A 26028-nucleotide genomic window follows, 5' to 3' on the forward strand; every position below is an offset into this window, starting at 1 on the left:
CTATAGATTAATCTATAATCTATTAATTGTACCGATTGGTCGATTAATGTCAACGATTAATTTTCCTCCAGAAGACCCATTTGACAGCTTAAGTTAATTTCATTTCCAGAGCAACAAACTGTATGTGCCATTGAAAAAATCCGACACGTTTTTTGTATATGATTTTCATTTTTATTTCAGTTCAAGAATTATTTTCTTTTATGTAGTGTCCGTTTTCGTTTCAGTTTTAGTTTACCATAACGACACTGGTCCCAATTTCAACGCGCACATTCATACTGTCAATCCACGTAGAATAAACCCAGATTGTAGTCTAAACATTTTCACAAACACTTATTCAGTGGCTATTCTAATGTAGCAGACAGACACATTTATGGCTTTAATGAGTGTATTTAGCAACTACAAGGACAGAAGGTTTTAAAAATCTCTCCGTACTAATGATAATTTAAGAAACATGAATAGACAACAGGCGGTTTTGCATATTCTAGCTGTCTAGAGCAGCGCCTGTGTGTTTCTTCAGGTGCTCGTGCATAGCGCTAGTACCGCTGTGGTAAGCCGTCGCACTTTGCACAGTGTAAAAAAACCTTTTTTGTTTTCTGATAATTTGAACCACTCCCGTAATTATGTTCCGGGTATGACGTTAAGCTACATCCAGCCCTATAAGGACGTCCTCCAACTAAAACGAAAAACTTGGGGGTTGGTGGCAGGATTGGTAAAAAATGCGTCGATCTAAAATATTGATGTCAACGTCATCGACTACTTGGCCTAATCGCGGTAGCTCTGCTACAATGCAAGTGTGTAGAATGTAAACATAAGACCCGAATACAGCCCACAAAATGAGTACAAAGTATATAAGTCAAGTGCATGTTTGTAAAGTGACTGAAAGCGTGATGCTGACAAGTTGCAAAACATGGCTATAGTGAAACGTTACATGAACTGTTACATATGTTATATATGAAATATGCACATCCCGCGAGCACAAACCCGACCTCTCTCATGTGCCGGACATGGGCATCCTCTTACCTTGGCTGTGGCGTGAGGTGAGGCACCCTTGTCCAATAGCAACAGCACCATCTCCTGGTTGTCATAGTGGGCAGCAACGTGAAGAGGAGTCAGCCCATTCTGTATGAATGAAGGAACAAGACTTTGAGGCTGTGAGCTGGCGCAGTTATCAATTATATAATATTATAAAGGGCTTCGCAGTGTACATCAGTAATTTTTAAGTTAATTTAATTGAAATTGTATCGAAACATATGCATGTAGATAAAAATCAGATTATGACGCTAGACTCGAATTAAACATTTTTTCTATGAAATGCATGATGTCTAAGAAGGCAGCTGCGCTTACACTTCCGGCAGCGTCAAGGGACGCTCGCCTCTGCAGCAGAAGTTTTGCCACCTCCAGGCTTCCATACTTAGCAGCGACATGCAGGGGGGTAAATCCTTTCTGTGGGGCGAGTGAAAAGTAGAAATAGCGCTATAAATTATGCTCACATTCATATCTCTTTAAGTGAATGACGATCATATTTTTAACTCCACGTTTTTAACTTCTTAACCTCTTACTCCGAAGTCATGGTCTATAGACCACGAATAGAAAATGTTACACCTTTGTCCAGCAGGGGGTGCTCTCTCGCACATTTTCTCTTTTATTGGTGCCATGTTTCATTCTTATCCACGGCTGTGATGCCCACCTTGGAGAACAGAGAGTGTGAGGCACCAGCCTCCAGCAAAACAGCGGCTGCCTCCAGCTGGTTCTCACGGGCGGAGATGTGCAGAGGGGTGTAGCCGCTGGCCGTGGAGGCGTCTGGGTGGGCCATGTGCTGGAGTAGCAGCTGGACGATATCAGTCTTCCCCAGGCGAGCTGCGATGTGAAGAGGGGTCTGCTCCTCCTGCCGGAAAAGGAGCAGCATTGAGCGAGGAATGCAAACACACACACACATACAGAATGTTATGCATGAGTACACGTGTGTCATGTGAAGGGTCTCACCCGAGCTATGGCATCAACCTGAGCTCCATTCCTCAGCAGACAGCGCACCACCTCCAGCTGCCCCGCGCGAGCGGCCATGTGCAGCGCCGTCTCCCCGCGCTGCAGAAACAAGCAAGGGCAGGAATAAAGGCACACGCACCTGTCGAAGGATACACCTGTAGGGATGTGCTTAAGCTGAAGGTGACTTACAATGTTGCAGATGTCCGGCGATGCCCCGTTCTGCAGCAGGAGAAGCACGATGCTCAGGTGCCCCATGAAGGCAGATACGTGGATGGGCGTGAGGCCGGACTGCAAGCGAGAGCAGAAGCGTCAGCGGCTGCACTGAAGACCGTCAACGACGCTCTGATCAGCCGCTGTGGATGCCGTACCTCTGTGATGGCCTGAATGGCAGCGCCGTACTTCACCAGCAGCTCCATCACCTTGACCCTGTTCTTCTTGCACGCGATGTGCAGTGGAGTGAAGCCGTTCTGCTCGAAAACACAGTGAGACAGTCAGCACCGAAGCTTCAGAAGTACATTACGAATGTTCCCGGGTTAAACCCAAACTAAACCAAAACCACTCAACCCAAACCAGAACCAGGAAAGTGGTACCAGAGCACGGGCATTGGGATTAGCCTTCTTGTCCAGGAGTAACTTGGTGACTCGGTAATGGCCACAGTGCGCTGCCACATGCAGTGCTGTCAAGTAGTCCAGTGTGACATCATCAACAGGTGCCTGGTGCTGAAGCAGGTGCTTGACACACTCCACGTGGTCACCCTGGGCAGACATGTGTAGTGGGGACAGCCCATTCTGTGGAGCAGAGGTCAAGATGATAGTGGTGGTGAAATAATACACAAGGCACATGCTGGATATCGGTGAGTGTCTGTATATGTGCACACCGTGGTACCTTTGTCCTGGCCAGGAGAGGAGCTCCTCTCTCCAGCAGCATCTCAACTGCTGGTGCATGTCCACTTCTGGCTGCACAGTGCAGGGGTGTCAGGCCATCCTGATGTGGGACAGGCAGACAGGGCAGTTAAAGCAGGACACATAGTGAGGGTAGCAATGGAGCAGAGTGAATGAGCAGGACCACAGGCCATGAGCTGCACACAATCTGCTCTAGATACCCTGAATGCAAATAATTGCATTCATTTTTTTCTATTTATTTACAAAAAACTGTAGCAAAATGTATGCACGTCCTTGATACCACTTCAGGAGGCTGCAGGGTGCACTCACACTGGACAGGTCACACACAAGGCAGCTTCCAGTGGCCGCAGGACACATTCACACATGACAGGTCACACACACATGGCAGCTTCAGGTGGCTGCAGGATGCATTCACACAGGACAGGTCACACACAAGGCAGCTTCAGGTGGTTATAGGATGCACTCACACAGGACAGGACAGGTCACACACGAGGCAGCTTCAGGTGGTTATAGGATGCACTCACATAGGACAGGACAGGTCACACACGAGGCAGCTTCAGGTGGTTATAGGATGCACTCACATAGGACAGGACAGGTCACACACGAGGCAGCTTCAGGTGGTTATAGGATGCACTCACATAGGACAGGACAGGTCACACACGAGGCAGCTTCAGGTGGTTATAGGATGCACTCACATAGGACAGGACAGGTCACACACGAGGCAGCTTCAGGTGATCATAGGATGCACTCACACAGGACAGGACAGGTCACACACAAGGCAGCTTCAGGTGGTTATAGGATGCACTCACATAGGACAGGACAGGTCACACACAAGGCAGCTTCAGGTGGTTATAGGATGCACTCACATAGGACAGGACAGGTCACACACGAGGCAGCTTCAGGTGGTTATAGGATGCATTCACATAGGACAGGACAGGTCACACACAAGGCAGCTTCAGGTGGTTATAGGATGCACTCACATAGGACAGGACAGGTCACACACAAGGCAGCTTCAGGTGGTTATAGGATGCACTCACATAGGACAGGACAGGTCACACACGAGGCAGCTTCAGGTGGTTATAGGATGCATTCACATAGGACAGGACAGGTCACACACAAGGCAGCTTCAGGTGGTTATAGGATGCACTCACATAGGACAGGACAGGTCACACAAGAGGCAGCTTCAGGAGGCTGCAGGATGCACTCACACAGGACAGGTCACACACGAGGCAGCTTCAGGTGATCATAGGATGCATTCACACAGGACAGGACAGGTCACACACAAGGCAGCTTCAGGTGATCATAGGATGCACTCACACAGGACAGGATAGGTCACACACAAGGCAGCTTCAGGTGGCCGTAGGATGCACTCACACGAGTCTTGGCATCAATCTGACCCCCCTGGTCCAGCAGTAAGCTGATCATGTTGGTGTTTCCACGCTTGGAGGCCACATGGAGGGGTGTGATCCCATTCTGAGAGGGGGAAACACATTGTCATCTTCCAAAACCACCTCCTCTCCTCCATCAAGATTGAGAGAGGACCAGACTACATACCTTCAGGCCATGTTGAAGCTATGACCTACAGTGACTGACTGAGAGGCGTGTTTACGAGACCTTCCAGGCTCACGACTTGAGAACAGGCACTAACACCCATTGTAGTTAGACAGACTATTTGCTGGGTTAGACAGGCAGACTCATACCCGCGCAGTAAAGTTCACCGCTGCCCCACGGTTCAGGAGAAGCGTGGAAACATTCACGTTGCCATAGTGAGCAGCGATGTGCAGAGGAGTGAACCCGCTCTGGAAGAAGAAGAAGCAATGATGAGAATGTTGGAGTTACAAGCCTCGGCAAAGCCACAGTTATCATGATCCACATGCAGCTGCCACATAAAGGCTAAATGTACACTTATTAGGATCATTCAAACAGAACCATAACTAAATATCATTTAACAGTACCATGCAAACGATAGCCTCACGATCAAAATAATAAATGTTACATCAAAATGAAAAGACATGATAACAATAAAAGGGTTTATGATTATATGTATGTAGAATATATGAAAAATACAACCAGAGAAATGTGTTTCTAGAGACTACATCACATTAGTAACCATGTTACAGTTTTATGGACTTATTTATGCGTTGTAATTCAGTGGAGGCATCGCCTTACCTTTCCATTCTGACAAAAATGGTCCGATTTAATGTAAAAACATATTTGCAAATTATGAAAAATACTGTAACTACAAAAGTATTCAAAATATGAACGCATTACCGCTGTGTAACATGCAATGATATGAAGCATTACACTTCGGTGCAATGGCTAGGTTTAAAATACTGTTAGAAAAGGGAGATATTTTCAATCTTTTTTTCTAATAATAATTAAATATCATTAATTATTAAATATCATCTTACAAAATGTATAGCTACTCATGTATTTCTACGGCAAAGCTAATGAAACTACAGAATACTGAAAAAGATTGTGTTTTACTGTCAAATGTACACTTTTATAGGGATATAATGGTACCATGTATCTTGTGGATGCTAGGACTCCAACCCAGGAAGTGACAAAAAAGTGTTGATATCAACTGAAAAGAAAGAAATGAAAAGGAACAGGGGGCTCTAGTCGCTAATTGCAGGTGCCATGCAGGGCTGACAGACCGCTTTCCAAATGCTCAGCAAAACATCAGCGCAACACAGCAGCAGCAGGCGTGATGGGGAGCGTGGCAGAGCGCCGGGGCAGCAGGGCAGCGGGTACAGCACGGTGATGTGGGCATGCGTGCAAACACACAGTAACTGGCTGTACCTCCGTCGTCCTGTTCACCATCATCTGGTTCAGCAGCAGGCAGGGATGAAAAAAGATGCGTTAACAACACAAGCATGTACACGACACTTATGCACGTACATATACACACATACACTACATACACACTAACACACCCATGTACCCTACACATATGCATGTACCTGTACACATATAAACTACATACACACATATACTACACATATGCACGTACCTGTACACATATACACTACATACACACATATACAACACATATGCATGTACCTGTACACATATACACTACATACACACATATACTACACATATGCATGTACCTGTACACATATACACTACATACACACATATACTACACATATGCACGTACCTGTACACATATACACTACATACACACATATACTACACCTATGCCTGTACCTGTACACATATACACTACACATACGCACATATTTATAAACACATACACCGCACACACAAACACATCCATGTACACTACACACACGCATGTTCACTTCATATACATACCCAGTAAAAACATGTAAACTACACACGCACACCTCAAACACGCACACGTACGCTTACCACACATAACCTACACATATGTATGTACACTACACACATACATCTAGCTACATGTACACTACACACACTAAAACACACATGAACACCACACACACACACACTTACACGCTAACACACGTGTACAGTACACTAAACAAAAACAATTTTTTTTTCATATCAATCTCTCTAGATCCCATTTCACTGTCAATTTATGACCCAAACCAGAAAAATTCAAGAACTTACAAAAATGAATAAAACGTTAGTTAAGTTTTGAAATCTCCATTAATAATCCTCTTCAGTCAGCACACACATGCACACACACATTCTGGGAAGCATGTAAGCGCTGTGGGCGGTCCCATCACACCTGTGGGGGTTCGAATCCCACCTTTGGTCTATGTGGTTTCCCCATGTTGTTCATGATTCCTCCTATTTTCAGTGACATGCAGGTATGTGAAGTATTACCTCTAAGTGGCCCATACTGTGTTGGTGTGCTTGCGTTTGCGTGTGGGTGTGCCCTGCAATGGGATGAAGACCACTGCCTTGTGTGTCATTACTGAGCCGCTCTTCCTGTCCCACAATGCCTCTATCCGCACAGGCCACGCCCACCTTAGACTGCACGTCTGCATTATGGTCGTTCTGCAGCAGCAGGGCTGCAGCCTTGGTGTCGTCTTTGCGGGCTGCGATGTGCAGGGCAGGTAGGCGCACTTTGCCTTTGGTGTCTTTCTCCAGCAATAGCGCCACCACCTGGTCGTGGCCCTGCTGCAGCGCGATGGCCAGCGGGGTAAAGCCGTCCTAGAGGAGGGCGAAGACGATGATTCAGCTGGATACACAGGCTCTCCTCACAGCCGCTGGTCACATGACTTACCTGAGTGGCAGTACTCTGGTTCCCGTCGTTCTCCAGCAGGTAATGCACCACGTCGAGGTGGTTCTCCTGAGACGCCATGTACAATGGGGTGAAGCCGTTCTGAGGGGATGGGAGAGTTAAGGAAAGGCAGCCAAGAACCACAGCTAACAAGGACAGCTCTCAGACTAAGGGCTCCAACCTGGGACTGGGCATTGACACTGGCGCCTTTCTTCACCAGCAGCTTTGCCACTTCCTGCTGTCCAGCCAGCGAGGCAATATGGAGAGCAGTGTTCCCTTTCTGGGCCAAACACAGAAAAAGCATTTTTTTGGTGGTATTAGGTATGCTTGTATGTTTTAGGTGCCAGCTAAATCTCCACTGTCCCAATCCCCACCCACACTGCCCCCACCTTAGTGGCTGAATCCACAAACGCCCCTCTGTCCAGCAGCTCCTCCACCAGCTCCAGGTGACCCTCCTTAGCTGCCAGATGCAGAGCATTGAGTCCATTCTGAAACCATAATGGGAAAAAAACACTGGAGTCACCCTTGGTAGATAAACCATTGGCATTGTTAAATATTCCAATTGCTCCATAATTCAAGGTTTTGTCCCTTCCCCTTGCAATTCTTTTCAAAACTTCTGGTCTACCTTGCTAGCCTTACCATTCACCATGACATCATTGTATATCAACATGGATCATAACATGGAGCATGAACACAAACCTGGTTACAAGTGTGATACCGTAACCTGGCTGCAGGTGTTACACCCATGCCTTCCTTCGGGTGTGATACCGTAACCTGGCTGCAGGTGTTACAGCCATGCTTTCCTTCGGGTGTGATACCGTAACCTGGCTGCAGGTGTTACACCCATGCCTTCCTTCGGGTGTGATACCGTAACCTGGCTGCAGGTGTTACAGCCATGCTTTCCTTCGGGTGTGATACCGTAACCTGGCTGCAGGTGTTACACCCATGCCTTCCTTCGGGTGTGATACCGTAACCTGGCTGCAGGTGTTACAGCCATGCTTTCCTTTGGGTGTGACATGGTAACTTGGCTGCAGGTTTTATCGCCACACCTTCCATCTGATGTCACACAGTTACCTGGTTACAGGTGTTTATAGTCATCCCTTCCTTCATGTGTGATATGGTTGCCTGGTTACAGGTGTTTATATTCATGCCTTCCTTCTGGTGTCACACAGTTTCCCGGTTACAGGTGTTTATAGTCATCCCTTCCTTCATGTGTGATATGGTTGCCTGGTTACAGGTGTTTATATTCATGCCTTCCTTCTGGTGTCACACAGTTTCCCGGTTACAGGTGTATATAGTCATCCCTTCCTTCATGTGTGATATGGTTGCCTGGTTGCAGGTATTTATAGCCATTCCTTTAGACTGCTGTCACACAATTACCTGGTTACAGGTGTTTATAGTCATCCCTTCCTTCATGTGTGACATGGTTGCCTGGTTACAGGTGTTTATAGTCATCCCTTCCTTCATGTGTGATATGGTTACCTGGTTACAGACGTTTATATCCATGCCTTCCTTCCAGAGTCACACAGTTACCTGGTTACAGGTGTTTATATTCATCCCTTCCTTCATGTGTGATATGCTTTCCTGGTTACAGGTGTTTATAGTCATCCCTTCCTTCATGTGTGATATGGTTGCCTGGTTACAGGTGTTTATATCCATGCCTTCCTTCTGGTGTCACACAGTTACCTGGTTACAGGTGTTTATATCCACACCATCCTTCAGGTATTCTAACACCTTGTCCAGGTTCCCTGCACGAGCAGCTCGCAGGAAGCTTGTGTTGCTGTCAGACTGTGGGACAGAGCAGGAGAGGTGGACATTAGTGTAACAGCATCATTATGCCAGCAGTTGAGTGGTGATGGTAAGGGTTAGGGTTGATGCAGCAGTGTTCCAGTCATAAAGAAACATTTTTAATTAGTAGCTTTCTGTAAATGGCTGCCCCAAACTACTGTACATAACAAAAGCTCAAGCAACAGTGTTGCTTATTGGTATAAAACAGAAGAGGATCATGTTGATCTGAATGTGAGGCACAAGGTTCACCAAAGTCTATGTTGAGATTGTGTCCATCTGTCTGCAAGGCACAGGGTTCATCACAGCCTGTGTTAAGATCGTGTCCATTAGTCTGAGAGGCACATGGTTAACTGCAGCCAGTGATGAAATTGTACCTATCGGCCTGTGAGGCACAGTGTTCATTGTAGCCAGTGATGAAATTGTGCCTATTGGCCTGTGAGGCACAGTGTTCACTGCAGCCTGCCATGAAATTGCGCCTATCGGCCTGTGAGGTACAGGGTTCCCTGCAGCCTGCCATGAAATTGTGCAGCCTGTGATAAAATTGTGCCTATTGGCCTGAGAGGCACAGTGTTTATTGTAGCCTGTGATGAAATTGTGCCTATCGGCCTGTGAGGCACAGTGTTCATTGTAGCCAGTGATGAAATTGTGCCTATCGGCCTGTGAGGCACAGTGTTTATTGTAGTTTGTGATGAAATTGTGCCTATTGGCCTGTGAGGCACAGTGTTCACTGCAGCCTGCCATGAAATTGCGCCTATCGGCCTGTGAGGTACAGGGTTCACTGCAGCCTGCCATGAAATTGTGCAGCCTGTGATGAAATTGTACCTATTGGCCTGAGAGGCACAGTGTTTATTGTAGCCTGTGATGAAATTGTGCCTATCGGCCTGTGAGGCACAGTGTTCATTGCAGCCTGTGATGAAATTGTGCCTATCAGTCTGTGAGGCACAGGGTTCACTGCAGCCTGTGATGAAATTGTGCCTATTGGCCTGTGAGGCACAGTGTTCATTGCAGCCTCTGATGAAATTGTGCCTATCAGTCTGTGAGGCACAGGGTTCACTGCAGCCTGTGATGAAATTGTGCCTATTGGCCTGTGAGGCACAGTTTTCATTGCAGCCTGTGATGAAATTGTGCCTATCGGCCTGCGAGGCACAGTGTTCATTGCAGCCTGTGATGAAATTGCGCCTATCAGTCTGTGAGGCACACCCATCATAGCCTGTATTAAGGTTTTGTATGTATCACTAATGGCCCATAATGGATTCCGGGAAAATGGTTTTAAACTCATTAGAATGTCTGAGAACAATACATTATTAATGACAGCAGCTTGGATTGTGTGCAGCTCAAAAGGAGCAGGCTAATGCACTGTATAAATGAATGCATTAGTGCTGTGATCATTTTTGGAGAAGGACAAAAAGCCTTTAATGCAGGTGTGATGATGTGGAATGCAGTGCATAAAGTGCCTTCTATCATGCAGCCATCCTATTTTGAGACAGTCATCAGAGGGCAGCAGCTAAGAGATTCACAGGTACCGTACAAGTCCTGCTGACACAGATAACACAGAAAACGTTAGAACTTAAGAATGATTAAACCTGCCCTTGGTCATCATCACATATTATCTATAGACAGAAAAGTCTGAGCAGACCAGCTATCCAGTGAGCACTGAATCACAGGAGATATTAACCTGCCAAATTTAAAAATTATGTCATTAGTTTGGTACCAATTACATAGGAACAGTGTATTGTACTATACAGTATCTACAGTACCAACCCCTCAAAGGAGAACCCAATGACAGTCTCCATGAGCGACAGGAGGAGGTCTTCCAACCGACTACAGCCCCGCAAGGTGGCGGGCTGGATAGAGTTTCTGCACGCGTTTTAAAAACCTGCTGCGACCAGCTAGCAGCTGTGTTTACTGTCATTTTTAATGCCTCTCTGAGAGAGTCAACTATCCCAGTCACCCCTGTTCCAAAGACAACCAAAACAGACTGCCTTAACGATTGCTGCTCAGTGGCACTCTCCCGCATCACAAAAATAAGTGCTTTCAAAGGCACAGTAAGGACACCATACTGTACAATTTAACCAGGCCCACTACAGTTTGCCTACTGCTGCAACAGGTCTGCTAAAGACGCTAGAGATCATCCACTAGAGATCTCCATTGCTGTCTACATCACTCCATCTCACCTGTAAAATAAAAGCTACTATGTTATGCTCAGTCTTCAGCAGCAACATTCCATCCCATAGTGTTGCTGAGCTCCTAGACTTTAGCCATAGTTCCTCACTCTGCAGCTGGATCTTGGCCTCGCTCACTGCTAGACCCCAGCAAGGGTGAACTGGTGACGATAGGTCATCCTCCATTACCAGTAACACCGGCACCCTGCAGAGCAGTGTGCCCCCGGCTGTACATTATTGAGAATGATACAATTTTGCTGCAGCAGTGTTTGTAGATCTTTTTGTCAGATGTTTCTATGGTATAGTGAAGTATATTTACAAGCATTTCATAAATGTCAAAGGGGTTTATTGAAAATTCCATTGCCAAGTTTATGCAAAGAGTCAGTATTTGCAGTGTTGGCCCGTCTTTTTCAAGACCTCTGCAATTCGCCCCGGTCTGCTGTCAATCAACTTCCGGGCCAAATCCTGACTGATGGCAGCCCATTTGTGCATAATCAATGCTTGGAGTTTGTCAGAATTTATGGGTTTTTGTTTCTCCTCCTGCCTCTTGAGGATTGACCACAAGTTCTCAATGGGATTAAGATCTGCAAAGTTTCCTGGCCATGGACCTAAAATGTTGGTGTTTTGTTCCCCGAGCCACTTAGTTATCACTTTTGCTTTATGGCATGGTGCTCCATCATGCTGGAAAAGGCATCGTTCATCAAACTGTTCTTGGATGGTTGGGAGAAGTTGCTTTCGGAGGATGTTTTGGCTGAGAAGCAACCCTACACATGAACGGTCTCAGGATGCTTTACTGTTCGTACGACTCAGAACTGATGGTAGCATTCACCTTTTCTTCTCCGGACAAACTTTTTTCCAGATGCCTCAAAACAATCAGAAAAGGGATTCATCTGAGAAAGTGACTTTACCCCAGTCCTCAGCAGTCCAATCCCTTTACCTCCCGCAAAATATTAGTCTGTCCATGACGTTTTTCTTGGACAGAAGTGGCTTCTTTGCTGCCCTTCTTGACATCAGGCCATCCTCCAAAAGGCTTGGCCTCACTGTGCCTGCAGATGCACTCACGCCTGCCTGCTGCTATTCCTTAGCAAGCTCTGCACTGGTGGTGCCCCGATCCCATAGCTGAATCAAATTCAGGAGACGGTCCTGGTGCTTGCTGGACTTTCTTGGGCACCCTGAAGCCTTTTTCATAACAATTGAACCTCTCTCATTGAAGTTCTTGATGATCCGATAAATGGTTGACTTTGGTGTGCAGTCATACTAGCAGCAATATCCTTGCCTGTGAAGCCCTATTTGTGCAAAGCAATGATGACTGCATGTGTTTCCTTGCAGGCAACCATGGTTAACAGTGGAAGAACACTGATTACAAGCACCACCCTCCTCTTAAGCATCCAGTCTGCTATTCTAACTCAATCAGCATGACAGAGTGATCTCCAGCCTTGTCCTCCTCAAACACTCTCACTCGTGTTAACGAGAGAATCACTGAAATGATGTCAGCAGGTCCTTTTGTGGCAGGGCTGAAATGCAGTGGAAATGGTTTTTTGGGATTAAGTTCATTTTCATGGCAAAGAGGGACTTTGCAATTAATTGCAATTCATCTGAACATACTTAATAACATTCTTGCAACAAACTGCCATAATAAAAACTGAGGCAGCAGACATTGTGAAAATTAATATTTGTGTCATTCTCACTTTTGGCTATGGCTGTACTCCCTCTTCACCTATGACTGTGCCACCAAGCACAGCTCCAACTCCATCCTGCAGTTTGCTGGTGACACCAACGTCATTGGGCTGATCAGCAACAGTGATGAGTCAGTCTACAGGGAGGTAGTCAGACTCCTGGTAGAGTGATGCCAGGATGACAGCTCCACCCTCAATGTTGGCAAATTGAAGAAGCAAATCATGGATGCCCGGAAGGAGGGAGCGGTGCACAGCTCCACCTACACTAGAGGGGGTTCTATGGATCAGTTCAGCGGCTTCAAGCTCCCCGGGATCACCATTGTGGAGAGTCTAAAATAGTCACAAACATAATCTCAACAGGACCACAAGAAGACTAGGCCAGGCACAAATACAACCTTAACAATATCACAGTATGACGGAAAGACCAGCATACGCACAAATTTAACCTCAACAACACCACAGCAAGACCAGACCAGGCACAAATACAACCTGAACAAGACCACAGTATCAGGGAAAAAAACAGACCAGGCCCAGCCTCAACAAGATCACAGTATGAGGGAAAGACCAGGCCAAAAACAAACAAGATCACAGTATGAGGGAAAGACCAGGCCAAACACAAACAAGGTCACAGTATGAAGGCAAGACCAGACAAGGCACAAATACAACATCAATAAGATCACAGTATGAGGGCAAGACCAGGCCAAACACGAACAAGGTCACAGTATGAGGGAAAGACCAGACCAGGCCCAGCCTCAACAAGATCACAGTATGAGGGAAAGACCAGGCCAAAAACAAACAAGATCACAGTGTGAAGGCAAGACCCGTGGCCTGTACTACGAAGCGGGGTTACTAGCTTACTGGGCTAACTTGTCGGATTTAAGGTAGTCTGGGCAAAATGTAAGTGAAAGAATATGAAGTCCATTTAAACAGTGGTACCTTAAATCCCACAAGTTACCCCGATGAGCCCACTTCGTAGTACAGGCCACAGACCAGGCACAAATACAACATCAACAAGACCACAGTATGAGGGAAAGACCAGGCCAAACACAAATACAACCTGGACATTACCACAATGTGAGAGCAAACACCAGGTAAATTTGTATGACTGTACTTAGTGCAACGAATTTTCTCAGCAAGAGAATACTAATATGCACATTCCACTAAATCATCGGCATCCATAGTCTGCGTTCTGTGTTCAGGAAATCATCCAGGTCCATATGACACTATGTAGGTATTAGATTCATGGTTAAAGCCCCATTCGCTCAACAAAATCACCAAGCAGGCAACTCTGAATGTTGGGTTGTGTATGGTTATGTATGACAACACTACGTAAAGTCATTTCAGCACTGCAGCCCTGAAGCATAGTGGGCTCAGCACTACTCACCCTACTGTTATGAAAGTATAGCTAATGGCTATATAGCCTGTAGGCCCATTGCTTGCTGCAGAAAATAAGATCACAGCTGAATGATGAGACAAGAAAAAAATCCAAACAAAAGGTGGTTCTGTCAAACAATAACTTGCAAATATGTGTGTAACTTTATCACAGGTCATGTTAAAGCAAAAATCAGTACACTGGAGAAGAGACACGTGGGAAGCCTGTGTACTTAGGACACAGGCCTTGGGATAAGTAAAGATATACAGCAGCTCCTATCTATAAAGTGCCCTGTAACTGCTGATGGACACTAATGTAATGAAGCGGAGATGCCATTAGCTGTAGCTTCCTCAAAGTCATGTGACGCACTAGAATCCCTGGGGAGTCTCTGCTATAAAATATAGAAGACAAAGGAGCTGATGAACACACACACACACACACACAGAAACACAGAGATTGCACTGCGATGTGTATAAAGCGGCACAGGTATCTGCTTTTTTAAAACAAATACATTTACACAATGATCAATAAACATTGATCTGGGAAATGTTTTTGGCTGAAGGAGAAGAAAAGAAGGGAGAGAAGCTTTTACAGGTCAGACAAAGAGAAAAGTGATCCATTTATTTATAAGAGAACCTTGGCTCAAACAACCACTGCCTGATAATTATCAACTGCAGCAGGACAAGAAAACAATTTATTTTTTTCTATTAAATAGTGAAAAATCCAACTGAAGATTACATGTACCAATGTACATGTAACAATGTTATTACATGTACCAATACCCAGACCTTCCCCATGTAAACGCTTCAACTTTCCATAATCCGTTACTTTTAAGTGAATTTTTATATACAAGCATGCAGATAAATTGCCCCTTCCTATGAATTCGTTCAGTGACCAACAGTCTCAAGCCATGCATTGGTCTTGCAGGCCAGCCACAGGGGGTGACCCCAGATGGCGCGTGAGAGACAGCAAACAGCCGGCAAATCCTGAGCAGACCATGAGTGAGCTCTACATCAAGGCTGGGGCCAGAAAGCCTCCTTACTGACACAGACGCGTGGTCACGTGATTCCACACGGCCAATCCAGGTGGAGCAATACAAGCACAGAATGACTCTGCAGTATGGAAGAGCAGATAGGACACGCAACCTGGTCTGAACAGGCAGCTTCCCGAAACAGGGAGAGCAAATCACACGGATGAAAGGGGCTCAGCAATCAGGCAACACAAACAGGAAGGGGCGGGGCTTCTGGACAGGAAGTGTGAAGGCATCACCAACTCCTTTCTACTAAAACACTTTTTAATATATATATATATTTCTTGAACACAATAATTATGTTCATAATTTGTTTATATTCAGGCAACTACTGGTAACTACTAAACTCATAGTTGTGTCACCTACATAAGTTCACTCAGAATCAATGAAGGGAGGGCAGTGAACAATTCCTGTTTTTCCGAGACTTGGAAGGCAGGTATCGCACACTTTTCAAACAGTCATAATAACTAAGGGAAAATTATTTCTTTAATAATGTTCCATTGAGACCCAGTTTTCTCAGTGTGAAAGCGTTCTCTCAGATACAGATTTTCTTAGATATATTGTGGAAGCGGCGGGAAAGCATTTTACGAGAAGCGTGAGAACGGCCTGTCTAGAGTGACGTTAATTACTGAGACGCCACAGCATCGTTAGGACCCTGCCATCCCATCAGCTTCCGTCTGCCTCAGCTGCTCACGCCTTTCTGCTCTGCAATCAAAGTCTACAAGCCACACGTGGAAATACAGAAAAACTAAAAACACATTCAGGATTCAGTTCAGTGTCTCTGATCTTAGGTGTGTATTCAGTATCGTGCAAAAGTCTTAGGCAGTCAAAGGATATATTATAGTATATTGAACTATCCAGCCAAAATACACACACACTCATACATGTACATACTCATACAGCTCACACACAGATATGCACATAGACATACATTGTGACAACACACACATACAGTTACACACATACTTACACAGACACAGACAGACACGCAGACAAACAGTCACACACTGCTATATAGTGTTACCAATTATCAATTCACTTCCGTAAGGAAGAGCCGGAGAACCACAAAACACACCACACAAACTCCACGATCATTTGAATCTAATACTTCTACCAAAACTTAAAGCCATATACCATTTTAAGACTCCAGCACTAATATACGCACATAAAAAGGCAATATATTTCAAGCTGACAAGCCTGGAAACGAAAACGCATCTAGAACCACTGAACCACTGAGGCAACAGACTTTCTTCATACTCCCTAAACTGTTATGAACAGATCAGCAATGAGCTTGTGCTCCACTGTCTTTCTGCCGCGGTTTTCCATGACACAGCCGATGCTCGGAAACACCAGTTTAACTTCCCATTTAAATGGCCGCTGGCTAGAGAGACGCACCTGCTTCAAAAGCGCAGCTTATCACGGTCATGGGTCGTGGGGACACATGCACATTTCGCTCTCATCTTGCGTTTTAACCTCACCACATCATTGTATATAAATGTTCACATTTATTAGCTTAAAGACCTTAAATATGCTGGAACCGTATTGCCAGGGTGACCCACACACATGCCCTTGCAGCGCGAATTCAGCTCAACTTAAAAGGGGGTTAATTTGTAGAAAATTAGCCCATACAGTAAAATTACAATCGGCGTTACTATTTTAAGAATGAATCAACTGCGTGATTTTAAAAATGCAGCGTTTCGGGGCTCATTTTGATGTCGTATCCAGGGCAACGCCTTAACTACCCTCCCCCGTTAGCGCCCCCTAGGACAGGGAGTCGAATCACTGTTACTTCATCATTACGGATTGAAAAGCTGGAAGATGACCAAGCAGCTAAATGTGACCATGTTATAGCAGAACTGACACTAACCTGGCGAATGCGCTGTTGGTTCGGTGGGGACCCCCGCTCAGGCGACGAGCTGCTGGGGGATGCCATGTTCCCGTCTCGGTCAGGCTCGGTGCAGCACCGCGGCTCTTTAACATTCAGCCCAGATGCCTTTGACAAGCCGATTGATGGTGATTTAACGGTCCAGCAGGAAGGCCCATACACGGTACGAGTGCAGTTACTCCAGGAAATCAACAGCTCCGCAGAGAGCCAAGCAGAGCTCCGGACACCGCAGTGCTGCTCCGGAGGCTGATGCTGGAGATGATGTGATCGCTCATCTTAGCGGCGAGGGGCGGATAACGCGGCTCACTTCCCCTCCCTCCCTCTCTCCCTCCCTCCTTCTCTGTCTGGCCACAAAGGCTGCAAGGTGTCGCTTTTAACGTTCTTCCGTCAGAAAGGGCTGCTGGATATTTTTCACAATCTGAAGGACACAAGCATCCAATTAAGCTTTGAAGTGAACTACAAGGGGACGTTTATTAATCGGGTTTAAATGTATTTTATAAAGCACGATATGACATATCTGGCCATCTTTTTTGCAAATAAATGCAGAATGAGCCAAACTTGTTAATATGCCATATTAATTATCATCAGGGCATGGGTTGGTCTCTACATAAGATGACATTTAACCAAACATACATGCACTCGGGCATCTAGAAAATGCGTCTACGTACAGTCATACACACAGAACAGCACCTCAGCCTTCTGAGTGTCCAGCATGCCGGAAATCGAGCAACACATAATGGACCCGTACCAGACGTTAGTCTGTGAGATGCAGGGCTCCATTAGCTTAGCTGACAAGGCTGATCTAATGGCACTATGGGGACCAGCTAGGAGCAGAGTCAGCAAAGAGCTTAACGGCGTCAGGCTCCAGGGCGGCAGCCGGCTGCCGAGAGCCGCTCAGCAGCCTGACGCTCACGCTGTGGCACGTAAACAGATGCATTACAATAATAACGCAATATGTGAAGCACACAGAGAGACAAGACTGAACTGGACAGATCCTGTATTTCTGACTCACTTCCATCTTGGACTGTTGGGCACCGGGCATAAACAGCCACCTCCCAGCCAGTGCAGACATGCCACACAATCTTACTGCAGTCAACACTGGCACTGTGTAAGCAGTGCAATGTATAAGCAGCTGCATTCAAAACGCAAGATTTTCCAGATTTCTGAAATAAGAGACGCATTTTATTAAAAATATAGCTTTTATTAAACATCTACCTTTACACTTTAAGAACGATCAGTACCAAACAGAGAACTTTAATTCCAGACAAAAAAAAAAACATGCAGCACCTATTACACAGAGAAGTTACAAGCTTATAACGACACCCCCCCCCCCCCCCCCTTCAAGCGGAGAGCTGGTCCAGGTTGTCCAGACTGCGGCTGGAAAGGTGTGCCTCCAGGATGTCCCCAAAGAGGCCCCTCTTCAGCAGGGTGTACGCCATGGGCAGAAGCTGCCGGATCACTTTGTAGAAATACTGACAGGAAGAAAACAAAGGTAACCTGAGTAGGCCAGGCCCCCGCCCTGCCAGAGTCCCCCGCACCCAGCAGTCAGCCTGGCCCCCGCCCTGCCAGAATCCCCCGCACCCAGTCAGCCTGGCCCCCGCCCTGCCAGAGTCCCCCGCGCCCAGTGCAGAGTCAGCCTGGCCCTCATTCCCTTCCCAGCTATGTTCATACTCACATGGGAACCGTAGCAGAAGAGGTCAATGCCTAGTTCATAGCCCATGCCGTAATCGCACTCATCATTGGCAAACTGCACATATGTGATCATCTCCTGGATGGGAGCGAAGGCCTTCATCCGCTCCTCGTCGTCTTTGGCATCTGCGATGGCTTTGCATATCTTCCTCAAACCGGCTGCAGATAAAATGTCACAGAACTCTTCCTGATGTTGTCTACTGAAAATGATCCTGGCTAAGCGCACAAAACTACCACCGAAGGAATGAGGAAAAGTGTTCAAACATCCTTAAGAGGTTATCGACCATTTACGAAGAATATTCTTTCAGTCAGAGTATTACTCAGGATGTCAGTCTTAATTGTAAAGAGAGTATGAAGACTATGATGATAGTTTTAATTGAAATGACCAATGGAAGATGAGGCATTTTCTTGACAGCAAAACGGAATTGATACAGCTCTCTAAAAGCAAGCATGGTGTGCGTTTCTGTACGTGCGCGTGTTTGCGTGCGCGCGTGTGCACGTTTGTGTGTGCACGTTTGTGTGTGCACGTTTGTGTGTGCACGTTTGTGTGTGCACGTTTGTGTGTGCACGTTTGTGTGTGCACGTTTGTGTTAGTCAAACAGCAGCTGAGGATTTTCTTCCACTGTCTGTCATGGTGTAACCAAAGAATATCTATTGAATTTCTGCAGATTGTTCAAGTAACTAATTTTCAGCTCTTTTCCCCCAGTGTTTGAAGAAATGATATTTCAGTCAAAGTGTTAGGGAAATAACGACGTACAGACTGAGAGGACAAGATACACCTGCGTTAAGGGAGCCTCCAGACCATGCTGGATCTGATCTGTGTGACTGAGCGCGACAGCGGTGTGCTGGCACCCCGCCAGCTCCTGCTGATGGACTCGCTTATCTTCATGGAGTGCCTTCATAAGACACTGCGCTACACCATGAAGCAAAGTGTCTGCTGACTGACTCTCACCGTCTGTTTCTGGGAGTTCCCGGTATCCCACGTCATTCTTGTCCACGGGAACCACAATGCCTGCGCCGTGAAATGTCTGAGCCACCACCTAACACACAAGCAAGCTCATTGGTCAAGGAAATAAGGGGGCGGGGATTTATTCGTCGTTCTGTACTTCGATAAACTGCCCATCTCACTCGCGTTAAAAAGGTACACAGCTACCTTCCTGGCCCGCTGCTTCATGCTCTTGCTCTTCTGCTCCAGAGAGTAGCCCAGCGTCTTAGCTGTGTCCCTGATCTCCGCCTCCAGGGACAACAGCAAGGATGACTGCTTCTTGCTGGGGAGTTCCTTCTTCCTCCTTTCCAAGAATATCCTGTGTGCAGCAGCCAGGAAAAAACCTGTGAGGCAGAGACACCAGCCCGCGGCCGCCGGACATGCCAAATACGCGCAGAGCATCTCAGGGACGCAGTCCTCACGGCAAAGACACACGCAAACGCTCAGGCTTCAGTTGGTCCTCTGGTTCCGAGTGACACTTACAGCACAGCAGCAAACACGTTGTCCCCCATCTGGCTGATCGCACAACCCTTCGTCGCCTCATTTTCCCCGACGAAGACAGGCAGGGCATCGGGACTGTCCCTACAGGCACGCAAACGCACCCTAATTACCATCTAGCCTTCCAAACAGACGCACAATCACTTTACCTTCCTTGATGGTCTACAAATCTACCCACACCTACACATTCAGAGTGTTCTAATTAGGGTTATCACGTTTCCAAAATTTCAAAATGTCACGATAGACCATATTACCATAAAATTGCCCAAGCCTAGAACCAACTTTAAAACTGTTTCATTACACTGCTCGTATTTGCGCTTGCTGCAACATATCTGACCTCTCCTCTCCTGCACCGATGGACAAATGCAGTATGTACAGAAGAGCCCGTGCATGCATACTTTATTTAGATCAGCAAACAGAAAAAATGCAACATATCAATGACAAAATTCTTTGCCAACTATTTTTTGTTCGACTTACTAATTAGTTATTGCAGTTCCGGTTTCAGTAGTGTTTATTTTGTTAAAGGTTAAGGTTACTCTGTTGTCATCGACGGCTTCATACATGTTCATACAAGTGTGAGACAGCGTTTCCCCATGGCCCCAGTGCAACATCTAGTAACACCGAACATCACATACAACAGGGCAAAAAGCTGCAAACAGGCAACACAAAGTGCAAAGGGTGTGATCACATCACAGTGAACAACAATTTACAATGAACAGGCGGAACAATGAATGGCCAGAACAGTACACAACACCCCAGTATTATTTGAGTGGGGAGCCTTAGTGACTGAAATTGCACATGGTTACTATATTATATTGTATTAAAATTTTGATAGTTAATTTTCATATAACACTGAGTCTTGTCAACAGTCGTGAACGGTTTCCATAGTTACCTGTAGTAGCCCATGTGATGCTGGCTGTCCCTGTCTCCCACCAGGATGGTCTGGAGCTCTGGCGGGTCGTAGAAGTACCGCCAGTGTAAGTAGTAGTTTGGCGTCGAGTTCAGGGCTGATTTATGCCTCCCAGCAAGGATGTCATAAGGGCCAACGAGGTGCAGGCCAAGAACCTGCTTCAAGGCATCTACAGGAAACAAGTGAGGGTATATGGCCTTTAATCACAGGCTGCGCATCACAATACCGGCTCATTCATGTCTGTGGCCTGTGGGGGGGGCGTCACTAACCCTGTGGACACTCTGGGCTCAGGCGCTGACACAAGGCCCAGAAATGGTAGAAATCTGGTGGCATCCTAAGTTTGTAGAGACGTTCGACCTCCTGGGCCAGGTCGCGGGTTTCCAGGTCGGACCTGGGCCTCTTCATATCCCTGTTTGTTGGTTCAGGTTCCTGCAGAAAAGGATTCAGTTCAAGCATTAAACCATCATTATGACCAGCAAGGAATCCTCACATGCACTAAAAGCCGAATGTGATCTAATGTTTAGCACACAACAAGGTTAAAAGTGCACTAGTCAGTAATCTCCTTTTTGCAACTCGTAAAAATGATTTTTAACAATAAGACAGAACTCTTCTGAGTCCTGTGGGGGCATATTTCTTTGTTCGGAAAGAAAAAAAAAACAAAGGATAATAAATAAGTAAACAGACAAATACATTAAGGAAATATGAGTAATACAATTAACATGAGAGATACATTTAAAGAATAAGAGAACTGCACAAAACAAGCACTGGTGCCTCCATCGTTGGAAAAAGGTTACTAAAGCGCCCTCTAGAGGGGTAAAAATGCTACTACTAGCTGGCCTTCACATGGAAAAAAAATGATTTGGTGCCGTCTGCGTTGCCCCCTTGATGTGAAATAGTATGATGATGTGCCCTATAGAGCAAGAGAATGTGATGAAGTGTCTTAACAAGCACCCTTCTAGTGGAGAGAATGTGATGCAGTGCCCTATAAGGTGCCCTTATACTGATCTAAGCGACCCTATGGGGACCCTTCCAGTGAAAAAGGGTGCTGCTATGAACTGTCTCACTAATGTCACGCCTACTTGCCGGCAGTTTTGCAGAACGGATGAACATGAAGGCTCACAAAAACATTTTGAGGCCCAGTGGACTACTGACCAGGAATCGGTACCAATCAACATACCTGGGGTTGGAAAACCCCACCCGTAAAGGGTACTCCTAAGTGGTGAGAAAACATTAAGTGCCCAATCAGGTACCCCTCCAGAGGATCAAACGTGATGTAGTGCATATAAGGTACCCTTACAATTGAGACGTGCCCTCTGAGGTGCCCTTCCCAGTAAAAATACATGATTTAGTGACAGTGTGATGACGATATCCTTTTTGAACGGATGGTCTTTATTAACCATTATGGAGAGCAGTCTGGACATCTCTCCACAACTTCCTCAGCTGTGTCCAGCTCCAGCCTTCTTAATTAGCCGGTTCGGCTATGCAGCCTCCGTCATTTGGGCAGTTCATCTGTAGTACGGGTGTGATAAATATTCTTTTGCACAACTGCACTTGTTAAATTTTAGAACACGGAAACGCCACAATTCAAAAGCGCGTGTCCATGAATAAATAATGTATGCTGCACCTTCGGTTCTTATGCCTTAACTCCATTAACACAAATCGAATGTTTAACTCTTTTTGTCTTGCCCGGTGCACTCCAGTCCCCCATCACAGTCCAGCATCGGCGGGGAGCTCCGGCACAGGTAGCTGAACATGCACAGACATGCACGCGACGCAAACTCAGCCTTGGCAGGCTATTTGCGCTTGTCTTCGATGTACCTGCACTGCTGACTTAGGTTTTCTTTTCCCGCGCCCCGCCATCTTGCCTCCTTCTTCGGTCTCCATTCCGATCAACGAGTGTAACCGAACAGTGACGACTGTGATCCCCCGCCCCCAAAATAAATAATGAATAAAATACCTCTCCAGTTTGGGGACAGCGCCTCCTTGTGCTTCGGAGTGGTTCTTCACCATGGCGCTTACCGCTAAAGTATATGATCACTATCCATACTAACTGGAATAACGATTAAGAAAAATAAAAGAAACATGATCATTGTTATATCTTGTGAAATTTATACGATCGAAATCAGAGTGACGTGCAGGTAAAAAAAGTAAATATAGGACGAGGATTGCTGTGTATTAGCTTAGCATATCTGCGTTCCTGCTTAGTATGGCATCATTAAAAAACCCACAGTTTCTCAACCAGTGACTGCACGATTAGAAAGTCTAACAAAAAAAAACAGGTTTTTCCTATGGCAAGACAACGAACAACATTGTTTTTCAAAATAGCAAAGATGTCCAGTGTTTGGCGGGTGAGATCTAGCTGTCCAGTGTGCTCACGGAAATGAAAATATGTTAAATGCACAAGTTTCAATGATCAGCTCGTTTGCTGGTTTTCTTCATGAAGAATAATTAACCTGCACTGAGTGTGCAAAACATGGTATAGTTTACTTAATTACATTACTATTGAGATAATAATGATGATTCAGTACAGATTAGAGAGCTTAATGGAAGGGAACTTCCAGATTTAAAAGTTATGTCTCAGCATGCTGATGATACCACACTTAAAGAAAAGCAAGATCTGATGTCGTATAAGGAAAGTTAAAGAACTTAACGTAAATGTGGGACTCTATATGTCAAATGGCAACGTAAAAAAACTAATTTAACAGTGTTTCAAAGATACAGAAGTTATACACAGAAGTGTATCTGAACTGGGGTGGGTCAAGCTTCAAATAACTGGTCTTGAAGGCTGTATTTCAGCTTTGAGTTTGTGTCCTCACGCTCTGGATTGCAGAACTGGAATGTCGCATGGGAGAGAAATCCACTGTACTCTGTGCAAGGCGTGTGGTTTAAAATACATTTCCAATGATGGTGAAATAAATCACTGTGCATACCAGAAAAAATAATTTAATCACAAACTTTCAGGAATATCACGGTACATAAAATGTGAATAAATATATAAGAAAAATAATAAAAATTTGACAAATTTCTGCCAAAAAAAAAATTACAAAATAATGGCAATTATGCTTTAAATTATGTTCTTTTGGTGTCAGTAATTTTTATATGCGATGTCAATATGACACATTCACTTGAAAAGTATTAGATGGCTCACAGTAAAACACTGTGTACAAAGTATCTTGCTTTGAATCAACTTGCTTTTTCACACCCTGTCTAGAGTATACCACCACTTTGCCACAGGCAACAATCTTACCCACTGTGCTAGCCTCCTTTTTGTTAAATATGATAACCAACTGTAGTAATAATTTATATAAAATCAAAAACATTTATATTAACAATATATTAACACTATATTTATATTAACACGTTAACACTTAAATAAATAACACTTTCTATTTTGGATGCACTGGAAACACTGGAGGTTCGGATGAACTTCATTTTTTCACATTCCTCTTCTCAGCTTCAGGGTTTTCTGCTGCAAAAATAATAAAGAGCTGTTTTCTATCCAGTAAAAAAAACTATGATTCTGCATTAGAATTAAATTGAAACCACAGAAGACAATGAGTAGTATCACGAGTTGGACAGGGAGAAGGAGAGTGTTACAGGGACTTACTTTGCCAGGATTCTCTCGATGACCCTTTTGACCCAGGGAGCATTGGGGTCCAGGCAGATCTCCTGTCCAGTCCCTTTCAGGGTTGCACTGTAGCAGAATCAAAGAAAGTTTGACTGGGTTACAAAAAGGAAGTGAGAGACAGAGAGTGAGGTCACTCCTGACCCACCATACCACCCAAAAGACATGTTCTTGGAGGAACTTACATGATCTCAGTGTCCTTGCAGTGCTGGCTGGGAGGGAAGATCTCCACACTTTCGATGAGCCTGCCGATGCGCTGGCTTTCGGTTTGGATGCAGCGGCACCTCAATTCCATTCCCAGGCCTCTCATGCTCATTCCTGCGCAGGGTTAGAGGTCAGAGGTCAGAGTCACACGCAAGCCGCTGCTGTCTAAATGCTATACACAGTGTTATTTATTAATTTTACAGTCTTTTCTTACTATGTTTACAAAATATAGTTTCAGTATAATTTAACTGAATTAATGTAATCTATTTAATATCTGAAGGCATTCTGCACCGTTGATGGAAAGGGAGCTTAAGTCAGCGATAATCTTACCCTCCGTAACGGTCAGAGCAGCCAGGAGGACAATGAAGACGGCAACCGCCAGTTTGCAGTTCATGGTGACTTTCTGTGTTGATCAGAGCGTGCGTCTGCTGAGCCTGTAGGATGCAGGTTTGTATCTGCCACTGGAGCCTGCTGCTTTTTAAAGTCCACAGGCAGGAAGCGGTGAGTCATTGGGGAAGTTACGCCACTGGAATTTCTCCCATTAGCCAATAAGCAGAACAATAGAAAGTCTTCAAAGAAAAATGCTTTATCTGTCTAGGCTCTTAGGCTGTTGATTTGGAATATCCTCTTATCCTCTTATCCTGGGTTAAGTTATGGGAATATCCCAGGATGGGGAGCCAGCTACCACAGGGCACAAACACCATTCACACCTAAGAATGATTAGGCCACTCCTGTTCGGGTTTGCCAGCTTTTGGACTGTGGGGAGAAACCAGAGAACCAACAGGAAACTGTACAGTGACACAGGGGAAACATCCAAACTCCCCAAACACAAATCCTGGGCAGAAACTTTATACTTGGTCCCAGAAGTGTGATGGAAAAGCACTAACCAGTGCACCACCATTCCATCCCAATTTTTATTTGTTTTATTATTTCTATTATTATTATCCATCCATTTTCCAAACCGCTTATCCTACTGGGTCGCGGGGGGTCCGGAGCCTATCCCGGAAGCAATGGGCACGAGGCAGGGAACAACCCAGGATGGGGGGCCAGCCCATCGCAGGGCACACTCACACACCATTCACTCTCACACGCACACACAC

General features: G+C 45.5%; 3 protein-coding genes and 1 long non-coding RNA gene across 9 annotated transcripts in view; 1 reads left to right on the forward strand and 3 right to left on the reverse strand.

Moving 5' to 3' along the window:
* The window catches only part of LOC125720381 (ankyrin-2-like), a 44674-nt gene extending 27362 nt beyond the window's left edge, over nt 1–17312 (reverse strand). For 3 of the 5 annotated variants that reach the window (XM_048995717.1, XM_048995716.1, XM_048995711.1), the window contains exons 1-17: nt 17000–17312; nt 8791–8892; nt 7494–7592; nt 7286–7384; nt 7108–7206; nt 6849–7034; nt 5688–5711; nt 4586–4684; nt 4260–4358; nt 2869–2967; nt 2574–2771; nt 2352–2450; nt 2173–2271; nt 1984–2082; nt 1688–1885; nt 1345–1443; nt 1021–1119 (exon numbers count right to left, since the gene is read on the reverse strand). In XM_048995717.1, coding sequence (XP_048851674.1) covers nt 1021–1119; nt 1345–1443; nt 1688–1885; nt 1984–2082; nt 2173–2271; nt 2352–2450; nt 2574–2771; nt 2869–2967; nt 4260–4358; nt 4586–4684; nt 5688–5711; nt 6849–7034; nt 7108–7206; nt 7286–7384; nt 7494–7592; nt 8791–8892; nt 17000–17065 — 1863 coding nt within the window. In that variant the 5' untranslated portion in view covers nt 17066–17312. Of the gene's footprint in view, nt 1–1020; nt 1120–1344; nt 1444–1687; nt 1886–1983; nt 2083–2172; nt 2272–2351; nt 2451–2573; nt 2772–2868; nt 2968–4202; nt 4359–4585; nt 4685–5054; nt 5560–5687; nt 5712–6848; nt 7035–7107; nt 7207–7285; nt 7385–7493; nt 7593–8790; nt 8893–16999 lie in introns of those variants that run through there. The other 2 variants (XM_048995713.1, XM_048995714.1) reach the window with 2 other exon arrangements.
* On the forward strand, nt 3297–4106 carry LOC125720383 (uncharacterized). Its single transcript, XR_007385435.1, has 3 exons — nt 3297–3331; nt 3389–3562; nt 4076–4106. It is a non-coding gene; the product is annotated as an uncharacterized LOC125720383 (long non-coding RNA).
* An 885-nt stretch (nt 17313–18197) lies between the features above and the next one.
* On the reverse strand, nt 18198–23046 carry LOC125720654 (histone PARylation factor 1). Of its 2 annotated transcripts, XM_048996368.1 has the most exons (8): nt 22918–23046; nt 21369–21528; nt 21082–21268; nt 20175–20273; nt 19860–20010; nt 19659–19746; nt 18693–18865; nt 18198–18489 (listed from the first exon to the last, which is right to left on the reverse strand). In XM_048996368.1, exons 1-8 carry the CDS (start codon nt 22981–22983, stop codon nt 18358–18360), a joined length of 1056 nt encoding a protein of 351 aa, XP_048852325.1. In that variant the 5' UTR covers nt 22984–23046; the 3' UTR covers nt 18198–18357. The 2 variants fall into 2 exon arrangements, with proteins under 2 accessions (XP_048852325.1, XP_048852326.1); XM_048996369.1 differs by lacking the exon at nt 20175–20273.
* A 980-nt stretch (nt 23047–24026) lies between these two features.
* LOC125720678 (interleukin-8-like) lies at nt 24027–25400 on the reverse strand. Its single transcript, XM_048996419.1, has 4 exons — nt 25259–25400; nt 24910–25042; nt 24707–24793; nt 24027–24568 (listed from the first exon to the last, which is right to left on the reverse strand). The coding sequence occupies exons 1-4, from the start codon at nt 25320–25322 to the stop codon at nt 24556–24558; spliced, it is 297 nt and encodes a 98-aa protein (XP_048852376.1). The 5' UTR covers nt 25323–25400; the 3' UTR covers nt 24027–24555.
* Between the last annotated feature and the right edge of the window lie 628 nt (nt 25401–26028).

This window comes from Brienomyrus brachyistius, chromosome 25 (assembly GCF_023856365.1).
Source record: "Brienomyrus brachyistius isolate T26 chromosome 25, BBRACH_0.4, whole genome shotgun sequence".
Taxonomy (NCBI): Eukaryota; Metazoa; Chordata; class Actinopteri; order Osteoglossiformes; family Mormyridae; genus Brienomyrus; species Brienomyrus brachyistius.